This window comes from Zootoca vivipara, chromosome 9, assembly GCF_963506605.1.
Source record: "Zootoca vivipara chromosome 9, rZooViv1.1, whole genome shotgun sequence".
Classification (NCBI taxonomy): Eukaryota; Metazoa; Chordata; class Lepidosauria; order Squamata; family Lacertidae; genus Zootoca; species Zootoca vivipara.
Genome location: NC_083284.1, coordinates 41,961,855 through 41,977,758, shown reverse-complemented (window position 1 = coordinate 41,977,758; position 15,904 = coordinate 41,961,855). Strand labels below are relative to the sequence as shown.

The following is a 15,904-nucleotide window of genomic DNA, read 5'->3' as shown; positions in this document are numbered from 1 at the left end:
CTGCCTCCCAGGGTCGAAAAGGAAAGCACCAGTAGCCCCAATAGGAAAGACAGGCCTGCTCCAGAGGGGCAGGAAGAGGCTTTCCCCCCCCCTCTCCCTGTGCGCTCAGCAGGCGGTGGAGAAATCAGCTGAGAGGCGCGTTTTCCCCCCACGCCTGTCGCTGGTTCGCTGGCTCCCTGTGCACACAGGAGGGGCTGAGGAGGTGACAGGAACAATGGTGGCTTACTTTCGGGGTACGTCTTACTTATCTTACTTCTAGAAAAACCCTCCCATGGCTTACTTTCTGACTACGTATTAAAAAAGGGGAAACACGGTATATGCATGAAGCATCTATCACATTTCATGGAAACCAGATAAAAAGTATTTAAATAAATTGGTTGCTGGGTGCAGGGGAAAGAGACAGGAATCAGTGCTGTAGTAGATCATTTGCTCATTCTTCCCAAAGAAAGTTTCCGTCTGTCTTGCTACAAGAGGCTCATCTGCCAAGTCCATGTCAGGTTAGACAGGCCTACCTCCACAACGATACGTAACTTTCAGAGCTTGTGTGGTGCCATGGAAAAGAACTTGAGATTTCAAGCAGAAGCTGTACATTGTCAGCTCAGCCATCCAACTCCCTGGAGATCTGCCCCTGACATGGCATCACTCAGCCCAGCCTGTTTCCCAGATGGTTAATAATAATAATAATAATAATAATAATAATAATAATAATAATGAATGGATGTGTTCCATGCTCTACCATTTCAATGGCGCTCTTCAGCTTGCACATGTGTGATTCAAATAAGGGGAAGTGAGAGAAGAAGAAATCCTGGAATTCCCTCTGGGCCTCTTCTTTTTCCGGGAGGGTGAAAATGACACTGATGGCAATTTTCTTCCTTCGAACCATTGCAGGATTGAGGCCACAGCTTTCATCTGCCATGCTGAAAGTTTCTTCAGTTGACCTGAAAAAGAAAATGCAGTGGGAAAATTACAGCATAGCTATGTGCTCATTTAGAAAAATCAACAATGTTCAAGAGGTTTTTGTTTGATACCCTATGGCACTGATATTAGCAACAGGTTTAAAAACAAGGACTGTGTGTATGCATAGGGTGCTGGTTTTAACTTTTAAAATCCTTATCCATTTTGAGACCATGTTAACTGAAGCCTACACCAAGAACGGGGAACCTGTGAGCCACCAGATGTTGGTCTACAACTCGCATCATTCCCAGCTATTGGCCATGCTGGCTAGGCCTGATGGGAGTTGGAGTCCAACAACACCTAGAGGGCAACAGGTTCTCCAGTCCTGACCTACACCCTTATCGTCCTGCCTGAATACCAAGACTAGCTGCAGAGGTCCTGCTTAAAAGTGAGCAGGCTGGTATCAGGTATCAGTGGTAGTTCCACATTTTTTGAATTCCCTCCGCCACCCCCAAATCTGTCTTATCCCTGAGACTGAGGCAGGCTCTAAAGTCTTTCAGTTTTGCCAGGCTTGTGTGATTTTGTCACTGGCTTTTATGTTCCTGCCATTTTCCATTTTTTAGGGGGGGGAATTAAAAACTTTGAAAGCTGGCTCATACAAAATTTAAATACATATACTGAAGTATTGTATGCAATTTTCCCTCCCCAAATGTATTAGTTGAGGTGCCACCACCGTCAGCAGGGAGATGACTTCCCACTGGAAACAGGGTGTGCCAAACTATAGCAACTACACTGCGAAACTCCCTCTCCAGCAAAGTCCACCAGGCCGTTAAAAATTATTATTATACATGTACTTGATTTAAGCAAGCTTTTAAAGGCCCGTTTTTTTTGTTGGTGGCATCCAATTGCTGTTGTTTTTAACTCTGCAGGCTTTAGAACCAGTTTTACAGATGATTTATAATTGTGGCAAGTCTCCAAGGCACTTAAGACCGGGGGGTGGGTGGGATAAAGTCTATAAATTTTAAAACCAATTTGCACAACTGGACTTCTCTCCAGTTTTTCCTCTTCTCCCTCCAGTCCCTCAAATCTCCTCCAGAATGCCCTCCAGCCCTCCAAAGAAGATTTTGGGAGCACGTAGAGGGAAGGAGATGCCCGATTCTGTAAGCAGATGCCCACCTATGCTATGCTAGCTCTTTCCACAGAGTCTACAAAATCCTATTCCAGGAATATGCCCTAGAAACCTACCACCTAGGAATAATGCCATTTTCCAAACTTGTTCTTTGACTTCGTATCCAGCGGCGGTGGTAGCTGCTAGAAGAGCTTGACAACAGCAAAGGAGTCATCAAGAGGCTGCTTAAGGAAGCTGGCAAGAAAGCAGAAAGAAGCATCACCCAAGAGGGTCCTTCAATAGTGATTTCCCCTGTCACCATGTCCCCCCCCCAGGTCTTTTAAATACATCTTCTCTTGGGGTGGGGTAGGAAAAGGGAGACCCACAGCTTCATCTTAAGTGCACTTGAAATGCAGAACCCCCACCACAGAGTGATAACGACTCCTCCGCAGTAGGGACACGTGTTTTAGGAAACAAAAGTTGGTCTTACTTAAAGATGTGGCAATGCAAGAGAACAGGCAACTCCCCTACCCTTCCCATAGGCAAAACTTAAAAGTCTTTGTAGCAATTACATTCCCAAATTCAGAAGCAAATAGATTAATATGGTTTTTTCCGCTCCAGGGGTCTTCTCCGACACTGCCTTTCTGCTACTGCAGCAGACATCTGCTAGGCAATGAAACTATTCCCTCCTCTCCTCTCCCCAGAGATATGGAGGACCCTCTGGAGCAGATTTTGAGGACACACGGGGAGAGGAAAGGAAGGGATAGTCACACTGTTCAAGTGGAACTCTGCACACACAGTGTTGCATGCAACCCGGTTTCTAGATTGTATAGCAGCCCTACTTGAGCACAGTAGGCTCCCTCCTGCAGAAATTCAGCCCCAATGCACTTTGGGGTGGGGATGCTGCAGGAATGGCAATGAAGACACGCAGGAGGGGCCAATGGGACCACCCCCAGGCACCCCTTTTGCAAGGTGGCAGTCCTGGGGGACAGGGAGAGATAACGAAACACAGTCATATCTCAGGATACGTCCGCTTCATGTTGCGTCTTTTCAGGTTACGGACACGCCCAACCTGGAAGTCCCAGAACGGATTACTTCCGGGTTCAGAGCGTCCGTAACCTGCACACATGCGCAGAAGCGTTAAATCGTGTTTTGCACATGCGCAGAAGTGCCACATTGCATCACGCGCGTGTGCAGATGTGGCGCTTCATGTTGCAAACGGGCCGCCGGAACGGATCCCATTCACAACATGAGGTACCACTGTAAGTCTAAATCTAAAACAGAGTGCCAGACACCACAGAACAAACTGGAATGTTAAAGAAGCTTACAATCTACAGGAAAACCATAAAGATACTACATAGGGGAAAAGTCAAATTGGCAATAAGTACCAAGAATTAGTTTGGGGAGGCAGGTAATAACAATAACATTAATAAGAATAATTCAGAAGTAATGGCCTTAAAGAGACCAGAAAATGGATTTTACAAATAATCCTAGAATAAGAAACTAATGAGCATACATTTCCATTTTTAACAGAGTATCAGGGTTCATAAGAGTGCCGTATCAAGTGTGATGAAATCTGGAACTGGTGGTTCACATGTCACCAAAAATTTCTTTGCCACGTTTGGTTGGTACAGCAGAGAGGAGTGATATACCTGATCGAGCGATGCCACTGTCTCTGTCTTCATTCTGCCCCCTGCTAGGCATGTCAACAGGTGTGCTGTGCGCTGAAAGGGGGGGGACATAGGAGATTTAACAGGCATCCTATTTCTCACCTGCTTTTAAAACACGGCCACACAAGCAGCAGTTTAAAATCAACAGTGATATTTCTCAAAGCTCCAGAGCAAATGCCTCAAGAGCGACAAGGAGGGGGAACCAGAGGCAAGGAGGACACAATCGCAGGTTTAAAATTAGTCAAGTCTGCTTTAACAAACATACTATTGATCCTGCAAGTTTATCAACGTATGCCTTTTGTCTGAAATCCTAGTCCGACTTCAACTAGTTTGTTAGTGTTATCAGGTTGGAACGCTGATTGGAAGGAAAATAGCCATTAGCACTGTTGCGCAAACAGTTGCCTAATAGCTGACATGGTGTTATAATTATAGTTCCCATTGAGGTTTTCATGCTTCTGAAGACACTGAGAAATGAAGGGAAATATTTTCAGTTTGAAAACAACAAAATCTCCCTTCAGGCATTCTCCTCACTGCAATTACCAGAAGGGGAGAGAATGGGGGACACCTCCCTGCTCCCAGCTATCGCTGCTGCCACAACCTTCCTTCATAGCAGGCTGAACTTCTACAGGGAGCTTTTCCTTATGTATGCTCTCCATGCAGTTTAGAACATGGACCTCCCAGCATACATGACCACAGCTGGCTCAAGGCTGCAGAAATTTACCCACTCTCTCTTCTCATGGGGTAGGGGATAGGGAATGGAGCCCATGGCATAGTATGGCTGGGGGAAGAAAGCCTGAGTAAGACTAAAGCCTTAAGTTGCCTAGATAGCACCTATTAAGCCAAGGGTGGTTTGAACAAGTAAGCAATTCCTTATTCTCAAGACAAAAGATCTTTGTAGACTAGAGCTGCTTTGTATCCTAATTTCAAGGGCAATGTCTTGGAAAAACAGATCCCACTTCTGGTATATATAAAAGAGAGAGATGATGTATCACAGTCCTGATAAACTCAACACACACATGGACGTGTGTGTGTGTGTGTGCATGTGTGTGTACATGTGTGTGTATAATACTGTCAATTAATTTGATCTGGTAACTCTGAGAAGAGAATATAAGTGAAAATAGGTGAGTATGTTAAATGAGTACCTTATGTAATGTTGACTACTATATTGCTCTGTTGTAACACACACACACACACACACACACACACACACAGAAATACAAAATTTAAATAAATTTATTGTGGCATTAGTTTCAGTTTCCTGTGTAACATGCTAGCAGGAAGTAACACAAACTATCCACAAGTTAAAGGCAACTTTTGTGGTTAGAAGTGAACTTCTGGATCCAACCCATTGTTACTCTTACATGCTTTAAAATGACAATACACACAAATGACAATATCTGTTTTCAGGTGTCTCCCAATGCTAGATTGAACAGCATTTGTAGCTCCATAAATTCCCAACATTAAGCAAAGACGATCGATTGATTAGAGGGCATGCAAAATTTGTGATCCATGTTTAGATTAACTAAGATTCCCTCTTCCAATAGGTCAGCACTTCCACTATAAAATTAACTGTGCTTATTCGGTGACATTTGGGTTACTTTAGCATGTGGGGGCAGGGGAAGATCGAGGAAAAAAAGAGAGAAACCACTCCAACATTATTACATGTGAAAAAATTAACAGAACACACCAGCAAATGATCAACTTGGAAAAAACAACTCCTCTCAAAACTGGAAGGGCTCTGTCATCTGGAAATAAATACGGCGCTATGAAGTGCTACCAAAAGGGAAAAACATTACTGAGGATGCTACATGGACAGTGTGAGGAACTTGCAGCCCTCCAAATGTTGGTCAAAAGCCATGGCTCAGTGGTAGAGCCATCTGCTTTGCATGCAAAAGGTATCAGGTGCAATCCTCAACATCTCCAGGTAAGGCTTCTGCTCAAAGCCCTGGAGAGCTGCTGCCAGTTAGTGTTGACAATATTGACCTAGAAGGAGCAATGGTCTCCTGTGTTCCGACTGCACTGCTCAGCCAGTGGCGCAAAGCCGCATCCACCCAGCAGCAGTGTCACTGTTACTTACTAGGGTTGGCAAAGGACGGTGTGCTGTGGATACCCCAGCGAAACCAATTCGGCACTCCCACCCTCACCACTGTGTGTCCCCCTCCCAATAGCTGGGAGGCTATTGCCGTGGCTCTGCCCCCACCAAGTTGGATGGTCCTGATCCCTGACCACTGTCCACACTGGGTGAGGCTGATGGGAGTTGGACTCCCACAACATCGGAAGGGCCATAGGTTCCCCACCCCTGCTTTAGATGACCTCTTGCTGGATATTTTAGAGAGCTACCACCATCACCACCTCAACCCAGTCCATTTGTGGAGAGGAGTTATTGATCCCATGCCAAGAGATTTCCACCAGAAGCTAGCTAGATGGGCATGTACGGGCGCACCACCCTGTGCTCGACGCTGCACACAAACCTGCAAAGAAGGAAGCACTCCGGGTGAGCCAGAGAGGCCCCCCTTCAGCCACACCATGCAGCAGTTTGTTGCTACACAGCTGCAACACACCTAGAAGGCAGCAACACGAGAAACATACAAAACAAGAAAATCAGATTACATGGAAATGTAACAGACCACGAACCAAAACTTGTGGTCTGCACAAACGTGCACAGAAATAATTAAACTGGTGAATGTACTTACCTAGGTTACTTCCACTGTGGCAGGGGCCCAAACTATTTGGATTAGAGTTCGGTCTTGCTAAATTGGGTTCTTGATTCATGTATTCAAAGCTACCTTGCAAGCTGTAAATGAAACATCCATCCAAGAAAGATGGGTTAAGTTGCCATTGAGCACTTCTTCCCCAACTGTCCTCTCTGTACCCCTGCAATTGGCTATCCATGATCAGAAAGAGATTTCTAAACTTATGTAAGATAGCATCAATTTCACCCACACACAGCAGGTAGCAATGCAATCGGAAAAGGTCAAGATCTATAGGCTGCATCCCAAGTAAGGTAAAGGGACCCCTGACCATTAGGTCCAGTCGTGACTGACTCTGGGGTTGCGCGCTCATCTCGCATTATTGGCCGAGGGAGCCGGCGTACAGCTCCCTCATGTGGCCAGCATGACTAAGCTGCTTCTGGCAAACCAGAGCAGCACACAGAAACGCCTTTTACCTTCCCACTGTAGTGGTACCTATTTATCTACTTGCACTTTGACGTGCTTTCAAACTGCTAGGTTGGCAGGAGCTGGGACCGAACAACAGGAGCTCACCCCGCCGCGGAGATTCGAACCGCTGTCCTTTTGATCAGCAAGCCCTAGGTTCTGTGGTTTAATCCACAGCGCCACCCGCGTCCCTTGCATCCCAAGTAGCACTAAGTAATTCCCTCTAACAACCTAAGGATTTTAGTTTGCACAACATAACTTTCCCCTGCTCTGCTCTGTCCCCACTCACCCTCTAAATCTGTTCTGGGGGTCCCCCCAACCCTGCAGAGCAGATTTGTGGGAGTAAGAAGTGAGGAAAGGAAAGTCCACTACCCAAGTGTAAATCTTTGGCTCTTGTTGGCTACAACTCTAAGTAACACCACCACAACTTGAAGTGATGACCATGTGCACAGGAGTGTCTTTTTCCTCTACACAAAATGGTGAATCCCTCCACTTTCAAGACTTAGCTATCTTTACACAACCACTTAAAGCTGCTTATTGTGAATTCTGAAGCCAAGCCCCCTAAATTTACTGTTGAGTCTCATAGGACTTGACATCTGTGCCTCAACTACACATTTATGGTGTTGCACTGCTAGTTTATGATTACCAAGGCAGGATTTTTCAAAAAATAAAATACGGAGTTGAGTGAGAACTGCCTCCCCCTTGAAAATCTGAATCTGAAAACAGTAAAAATGAGGAAGGAAGATGCTCTCACCTATTTGCACTTCCACACAAGCTGCCTACTCTGGCAGAGAAAACTTTACTCATCATAAGCTGCGGAGGAGAGCTGAAAGGATAAACAATAAAACTAATAATTCCGCTGTTCCAGTAATAACTCCATGACAACAAGAAGGAACTGGAGGCATTAGCTCACCGTATATAGTGGATTTTCAGCGTAGAGCCTTTGTAATTCATTGCTACTGAACCAAACATCATCTCTCCCAACATGTTGACATCAGAAGCTGGCCTGGTGTACTAGAAGTAAGGAAGGAAAAACAGTTGCTTACGCAAACTTTGTCATATGCTGCTTCAAACCAAGCAGCTTTTGGGTTATACCATTGTAGTACATTGAGTCCCAATGAAGTATTAACACAAGCAAGTGAAAACACAACAGGCGTAGCATTACAGAATTATCAAAGTTCTACCGATTCTGCACAGCCACTACTAAAAGCAGGCAGAGTGAAAATGGGGGACATCATATTACAATTTGATTTTGAATACATTTTTAGCTGCCCCAATTTAACACACCCACCCCAAGGATATGTACGAGATCATGGAGCAAAAGAAGGTCTCTTGAAACAAAAAGATATACTTAATTTCATTTATTTACTTTTACTCCCCCACCCCAATTGTTTTTCTTTTGCATGTCTACTTCATCATTCACATAAAATCCATACCATTCTTAGTTTAAAGAAGCTGGTGCACAACAAACATGGGGAGATGCAGAATTAAAATGTACTAAGCAGAAAGCAGCTCTAGTGAGAAATTAGCCATTTTCAGCGCAGTGCAACTTGTAGAGCTATTCTTTTTAACTGCTTTTTTTTAAAAAAAAATGCAAATGTATTAAAGGGGAAAAAAGAGGAAAATAAAGAAAGGAATAAGCATCAATACATCCGCCTTTGACTGTGTCGACCACAGCAAACTATGGCAAGTTCTTAAAGAAATGGGAGTGCCTGATCACCTCATCTGTCTCCTGAGAAATCTCTATGTGGGACAAGAAGCTACAGTTAGAACTGGATATGGAACAACTGATTGGTTCAAAATTGGGAAAGGAGTACGACAAGGTTGTATATTGTCTCCCTGCTTATTTAACTTATATGCAGAATTCATCATGCGAAAGGCTGGACTAGATGAATCCCAAGCAGGAATTAAGATTGCCGGAAGAAATATCAACAACCTCAGATATGCAGATGACACAACCTTGATGGCAGAAAGTGAGGAGGAATTAAAGAACCTTTTAATGAGGGTGAAAGAGGAGAGCGCAAAATATGGTCTGAAGCTCAACATCAAAAAAACCAAGATCATGGCCACTGGTCCCATCACCTCCTGGCAAATAGAAGGGGAAGAAATGGAGGCAGTGAGAGATTTTACTTTCTTGGGCTCCTTGATCACTGCAGATGGTGACAGCAGTCACGAAATTAAAAGACGCCTGCTTCTTGGGAGAAAAGCAATGACAAACCTAGACAGCATCTTAAAAAGCAGAGACATCACCTTGCCGACAAAGGTCCGTATAGTTAAAGCTATGGTTTTCCCAGTAGTGATGTATGGAAGTGAGAGCTGGACCATAAAGAAGGCTGATCGCCGAAGAATTGATGCTTTTGAATTATGGTGCTGGAGGAGACTCTTGAGAGTCCCATGGACTGCAAGAAGATCAAACCTATCCATTCTTAAGGAAATCAGCCCTGAGTGCTCCCTGGAAGGACAGATCGTGAAGCTGAGGCTCCAATACTTTGGCCACCTCATGAGAAGAGAAGAATCCTTGGAAAAGACCCTGATGTTGGGAAAGATTGAGGGCACTAGGAGAAGGGGACGACAGAGGACAAGATGGTTGGACAGTGTTCTCGAAGCTACGAACATGAGTTTGACCAAACTACGGGAGGCAGTGCAAGACAGGAGTGCCTGGCGTGCTATGGTCCATGGGGTCACGAAGAGTCGGACACGACTAAACGACTAAACAACAACAACAACATCCGCCTTAATTTATACATACAAATTGATACATGCCACCCAAATGCCTTTTTAAGTGTCCAAAATGGGTGCTTACAGAATGTACTTTCAAATGTACATGTAATGATTAAGGCCCTCAAATCATTACATAAATAGATGGTGAGGATTTATCCCTCCAGGCCGAATGGAAAGCTATTCCTTACCACATATGTGGCAAAACGTAAGACAAATCTGGTTTTCGATTTGGTTGACTTTGGGGTATGTAGAGATGCCAGTTCTCATGTTCAAGTTACCTCATACTTAGGAATGTCTTCCTTGACATTCTGCCTACTGTCCACTGAAGCACTACAGGGAGAAGCTGCACTGGCTCCACCGGTTGTTTGGTAGCCCTTGCCCCACGTCTTCCCAGAAGCATCCTATAAGAGGAAATATATAAATTCATGGTAATGCAGAATCCCCACAATTTCTAAGCAACCCTGGGGCATTTCAGTGCAGAAAAGGAAAGTACTGTCTCCATGTTAAAATGGATCCACTTGCACTTTTAATCCTGGTCATGGCTGTTTTCCTGATCTGCTAATTGGGTGCTTTCCAGATGTTGTTGCACTTCCAAATGACATCATCCTCAGCCAGATGTTTGTTGAGGCTGATGGGAGTTGTAGTCCCAACACTGTAGCTCTGGGAGGAGAATAAGGGTCTCCTAGCAACTCCCAGCACCCTTCTCGAACTTCCCAAACGTCCTTCTTGTGAGGGACAGCCATGGCTGTTTGGTAGAATACTCTTTTGAATATATAGTGCAGATGGGGGCCTAATTTATTCTTTTAGTTTAAACTCATTGATTAGCAGGGCTGTGAGGGGGTGGGAGTGGGGAGGTGAGCTCATTGTCACATGCTCCTTGAGGTACGAGCGAGCCCAACAAGCCATCGGTTTTAGAAGGTCAATAAAAACCCGAACTCATTAAAAGCAGGAGCATAACAGGGTTTTCTCTTCCCCAGCCTCACACCTACTCCTTATCTGCCCCCATAAAGCACACAGGCCTTTTGCACATTCAAACCACCTATTTACATTCCTTTTGTAAGAGATTTTGCTTTGTACTACATTTAGTTAAGGGCGGTTAATCTAATCCCCCAATGTGACTGTCATTAGGGAAAGAGCAAAATTGTTGGTTGTCATGTGTTTGACACAAGCTACTGACAAGGGGGTAGGGGTAGGGAGAGAAAGCCTTCCTATACTGTTTGCCTGTGGGCCACCCACAGGAAAAGCCTGGAACAGAATTCATTAGCTGTACTTCATGGTTAAGCTCTGCTTTTTACATGCAAGTAACCAGCCTAGGCTTCCAGATAAACAAGCCCAATGGGAAGTTGGCTCAACCTGTACATTTGGTTGTTGCTGCTCTGAAGACTTTTTTAAAGGAGTTCAGGAGAAAAAAGCCCAGCGAAGTGAGGAGTGAAATGGAAACCACGGCTGGAATGGACAGAAGTAATTTACATCAATCAGCCAAAGCTGAGCCTGGTGTGTAAACTGTATTCAAAATGAGCTTGTATTCTAAGACGGCATCAAAGTCAGAGCCAGCTGCGTTGCACACCATATGTTTAAAGCACATGGCTTCCCCCGCAGAGAATCCTGGGAACTGTAGTTTGTTAAACATGTTGGGAACTGCAGCTCAGTGGGAGGATAAACTACAGTTCCCATGATTCTTGGGGAGGGGGGGCGGCGAAGCCATATGTGTTAAATACATGGTGTGTATGCAGCCAGAGTTTGCATATAGACCTGTGTAGACAGCCAAGTCTACACCTAGAGGCAAAAGAGTGGGGTAGCGGGAAGAGGGAAATATCTCAGGTAGGCAAGAGGCTAGTTATCCACTGAGACGTAAACAAAGAGAAAAGAATGGTGATGCTTGTATTCTTAAGCCTTAAATAAAGGCGGGATATAAATAAATATAATAATGATTGTGATTTTAAAAAATTGTGGTCATTTTCTTATTTTATTTTTATGCCTGGATAAAAGGAAGAAACAACAAACCCATACCTGAACTGCTGTCTCATCAATCTTGTGGACTGCTGTGGAGTCAAACAAGACCTGTCTGCCTCGCCTCTCACAATCTTGATAGACTATCAAGCGGATTTCATTTAGGTCAAACCCTGAAGAGGACGAGCTGTGAATTGTAAATACAAGAAGGAATGAAGATAAACAGCCAATTACGGTATTCAAGAGACTTTTTCCATGGTGTGGTCTTGGGAATGTGAAAGCCACAAATGTTCCTCATACATTCACACTGAAAAGGTAGCAGAACAGTTGGATATTACCGTACACCACGAGCCATTTTTTCAAAAGTTAAGTCAAAGCCCCAGTGGGGTCAAACGCCACTATAAAACAACCACCCCGCTTTCAAAAGGTGCTCATAAATAAATCATAAGGTTGGCTAAAGTAACTAAAGCAAGTAAAAAAGAAAAGAAAAAGTTTGCCTTCTGTACATGTGAGACTCTGTTACATTTCCATTTAGTCTGATGAAGAGTTAGTGTAAGTATAGGCAGAAAATTCTGAAGAGTCGCTTTCCAACTTATAGGAATACCACATACATCTCCACATACGTATATTCCAGCGTATAAGACGACTGGGCGTATAAGACGACCCCCAACTTTTCCAGTTAAAATATAGAGTTTGGGATATACTCGCCGTATAAGAAATACGACCCGGTGTATAAGACGACCCCCGACTTTTGAGAAGATTTCCCTGGGTTAAAAAGTAGTCTTATACGCAGGAATATACAGTACATGCCTACATGTAATGTTCACTATTAATGTGGGATGGCCACAGTAGTATATACATGAGTTAACTGGAAAGCCACAGTTAACCCTAACCCTAGTATTAGCTGGGACAGTCAGTGTGGCGAGACATACCAAACCTCATTACTCAACTCCAGCTTTCTAATTTAAGACCCTTAATAAACCATTCGAGAGAAATTGCAGGTTGCCTTAAAAGGAAGGAAGAAAAACCACACAATATTGTCTAGGTCAGTGTTTCTCAACCTTTTTTGGGCCACGGCACACTTGTTCTATGAAAAAAAATCCCGCGGCACACCAACTCTGTGCCGGCCTATATTTAGTTTAGTTTGGAGGGGAGACGTAATCATTACACACACGGGTGCAAAAAGTGCATGGTGTAAAAGTTGGAGTTTAATGGCAAAAGACTGTTGAGGGGTTCCTTTGTGGGTCTGTTCTGCATTATGTCCTTGGCGGAGCCACTCGCCGCCTTCTCCCCGTGCGCGCAGCCCCGACGGCGGAGTTTCTGCAGCGGAAGGGAACAAACGACGGACCGACCTCCGATCGGTCCCTGTCTGTGTGGGCTGGGGCTTCTTGGTGAGGCTCCCTTTTGAGGCTCCCACATGCGGCTCCGGAGCCGCGGGTTGCCAACCCCTGGGCTAGCAAGAAGAGCACCTCACCTTCTGCAGGACTCCTTGCCGAAGAGGCCGCTCACTCCCGCGCCGACCAAAAAACTCCCGGGCGCCGCCAGCAAGAGGAGCGAGAGCGAGACAAACAGCCGCGGTGGTGGCTGTTGAGAGCTGCGCTCGCCCCGCCCCCGTCGTGACCCGGCCGGCTTCCTTTCCAGCGGGTCAGCGCCCCTAATGGCGGCCGCCAGTCACGTGACAGGGCAGCAAATCGCCCTTCTCGTCGCCAGCGTCTCCCGGCACACCAACCAGCGTCCCGCGGCACAGTACTGTGCCGCGGAACAGCGGTTGAGAAACGCTGGTCTAGGTAACCCTTAAGACTTGGATTTAAAAACAACAACCCTAAAATTCTGCCTGAACACATATAAAAATCACTTAAGCATCCTTCAGCATGCCAAGGTACGATTCTGCCAGGGAAGAGGTGTAGCCACAAATCAAACTCTTTTTTTAAATAGCTGAATTCTGGACAGGGAGCAAAGCATCAGCATCCAATCAGAGAGGATACTGAGTCCAGCCCACAGGCAGGAAGAAAATACTTGACCTCTGGCTACCCCAGGTTAATAAGTAGAACATTCTCTTTCCCGCCTGACAAATGCTTCCTTGTGTGTTTGGGAGCAGGATAGCAAGAATAGATGTGTATTACCATTTTTTCTATTATGGCATAGAGAAATTGTTACATATGTTTTTCTGGCATATACGGAAGAACAGGGGTCAGCAAACTTTTTCAGCAGGGGGCCGGTTTGCTGTCCCTCGGACCTTGTGGGGGGCCAGGCTATATTTTGAAGAAAAAATATGAACGAATTCCTATGCCCCACAAAAAAACCCAGAGATGCATTTTAAATAAAAGCACACATTCTACTCATGTAAAAACACGCTGATTCCCAGACTGTCTGTGGGCCGGATTTAGAAGGCGATTGGGCCAGATCCAGACCCCGGGCCTTAGTTTGCCCACCCATGCAGAAGAGTCATAACTGTCTCTTTTATCATAGATGCCAATTACCAGTTATAGAATCATAGAGTGGGAAGAAACCACAAGGGCCATCCAGTCCAACCCCCTGCCAAGCAGAAAACACCATCAAAGCATTCCTGACAGATGGCTGTCAAGCCTCTGCTTAAAGACCTCCAAAGAAGGAGACTCCACCACACTCCTTGGCAGCAAATTCCACTGTCGAACAGCTCTTACTGTCAGGGAGTTCTCAAATAGGTAAGAAATAAGTAGCTGTGTCTCCTAAAAGTAGTTTGCCATCTTAACAGGCAAGACCAACTTGCGTATTCCTTGTTATGCATTTTTAGGTAGAATTGTTGATTATCTTTTGGGTTCAAATGTGCTCTTTTAAGTTTCCAATGAAAGCAGAACTCGGATCTGTTTGCCAGTACTGTACCTTGAATTACATGGCATTGCCACCCTGCACTTTTGAAATGTACAGTACAAGACTTTAGAGGACATGGAAATATTTGAAAGCACTGCTACAGTGAAGTCCTTTGCTGTTGCAACATAGAGATATGCATTTTCTAGAAGAGGATTCCCTTATGTATCATAGTTTCAATTCAGTACAGCCCTGCCCAGCTAGACCACACCTACAGGGTAGAGAGAGAACACATGCTATTAGACAACGTTAATTTATCCTGTGCATGCAACAGTTTTGGTTCTTTCCCAAAAGTGCTTTAAAAAGTAGGATTTTAAAACTCCAGATGTTGCTGCCGGACTCAGTTCCAGTCAACATGATTATTGTAGTCCAGCACACTGGCGGAGGAAGAGGAGTGCGGGGGGAGCGCACCGCCCCTGGCAGCGCGATCCCGGTGGGATGCCAGCGCGGATGCCCCCGCAGGCAGCGTGCCATACCCCTGCCTGCTCTCCGCCCCCCCGGTGCCGGAGCATGAAGCTCCACCACTGGTCCAGCAACATCCAGGTGTGCTACAGACTCTCGCATCCCTGGCTTAGAATCTCACAGATGGCTGAACTCCTTGATTCCGCCAACAGATTTTAACAATAAGAGAGAAGTCAAAATCTTTCAATATTATATAGTACATGGCTCAGTATCTGCAAGACACCCAGCTCTGTGCTAAGGAAAGGTTACCAAACACTGTTCTTGGGTGTCAGAATAATCTACATGTTGAAAAGGACTGAATTTCTTTATCCACTAAACACACTTCTAACACCAACCTGCCCTCTCCCTTCCTGGGCATTTGAGTTTCTGAACATTACTGTGGGTTTGTACTGCAATATGTATTACTACAGGAAAGTGGAAATTTGCCTCTTTTTTCCAAGTTGCTTGTCTACCTAGCTGAATTCATACAACCTGCCTTCATGCAGAACTTCAACTTCAGAGGTTCAAAAGACAAATCGAACTACTGGTAGGTTTCTGGAGTTACCTACTGCTTCATTGCCACTTTATAGGTGCCACAGAATATCCATTCCACACTTGAAAGACAATGTGTATTTTAGCATGGCAACACCTACTCTTCGGAACTATCTCACATCCTCTTGGCACCTGCTGAAAACATTTTATTTAGACAAACATGTATTTTAATCTTTTCCCACTTATTGTAAAGGTTTTTTATTTTTAAAATTTCTTCTTTATTTTCAGGTTTGCTTTATTTTTTTGTAAATCGCTTAGAGGTTCGTATGACAAGCAAGCGGTACATTCATTTTGTTAAATGATGAAGTGCTGAAGGTAGCATGTGTGTAAATTCAGTCTGTTTTCCGTTGCCTTTTGAGGAACCTATTCAAATTGTAATCTTTAAAGAATTTCACTTATTGCTAGCACTTTATTGGTAAACCACATCTGTAGCTCATAGGGCCACACATGGAGAATCATTTTTCACGCTCCTTACCTTAATATACACAACCAACACACAGGCAGAACATTTCAGTCAAACACTTCCTTCTCTCAGTTAGTTAGATTCCAACTAACCTACACAATAA

At 44.7% G+C, this 15,904-nt stretch overlaps 1 protein-coding gene across 6 annotated transcripts in view; it reads right to left on the bottom strand.

Annotated features, from left to right (window-relative positions):
- The window catches only part of FNIP2 (folliculin interacting protein 2), a 51,681-nt gene that overhangs the window by 20,134 nt on the left and 15,643 nt on the right, over positions 1-15,904 (bottom strand). For 2 of the 6 annotated variants that reach the window (XM_035111553.2, XM_035111551.2), the window contains exons 2-10: positions 11,559-11,685; positions 9,827-9,949; positions 7,741-7,841; positions 7,582-7,653; positions 6,366-6,466; positions 6,144-6,233; positions 3,655-3,726; positions 2,140-2,257; positions 737-938 (exon numbers count right to left, since the gene is read on the bottom strand). In XM_035111553.2, the coding sequence (XP_034967444.2) occupies positions 737-938; positions 2,140-2,257; positions 3,655-3,726; positions 6,144-6,233; positions 6,366-6,466; positions 7,582-7,653; positions 7,741-7,841; positions 9,827-9,949; positions 11,559-11,685 (1,006 nt within the window). The remainder of the gene's footprint in view (positions 1-736; positions 939-2,139; positions 2,258-3,654; positions 3,727-6,143; positions 6,234-6,365; positions 6,467-7,581; positions 7,654-7,740; positions 7,842-9,826; positions 9,950-11,558; positions 11,686-15,904) is intronic. The other 4 variants (XM_035111557.2, XM_035111555.2, XM_035111554.2 and 1 more) reach the window with 3 other exon arrangements.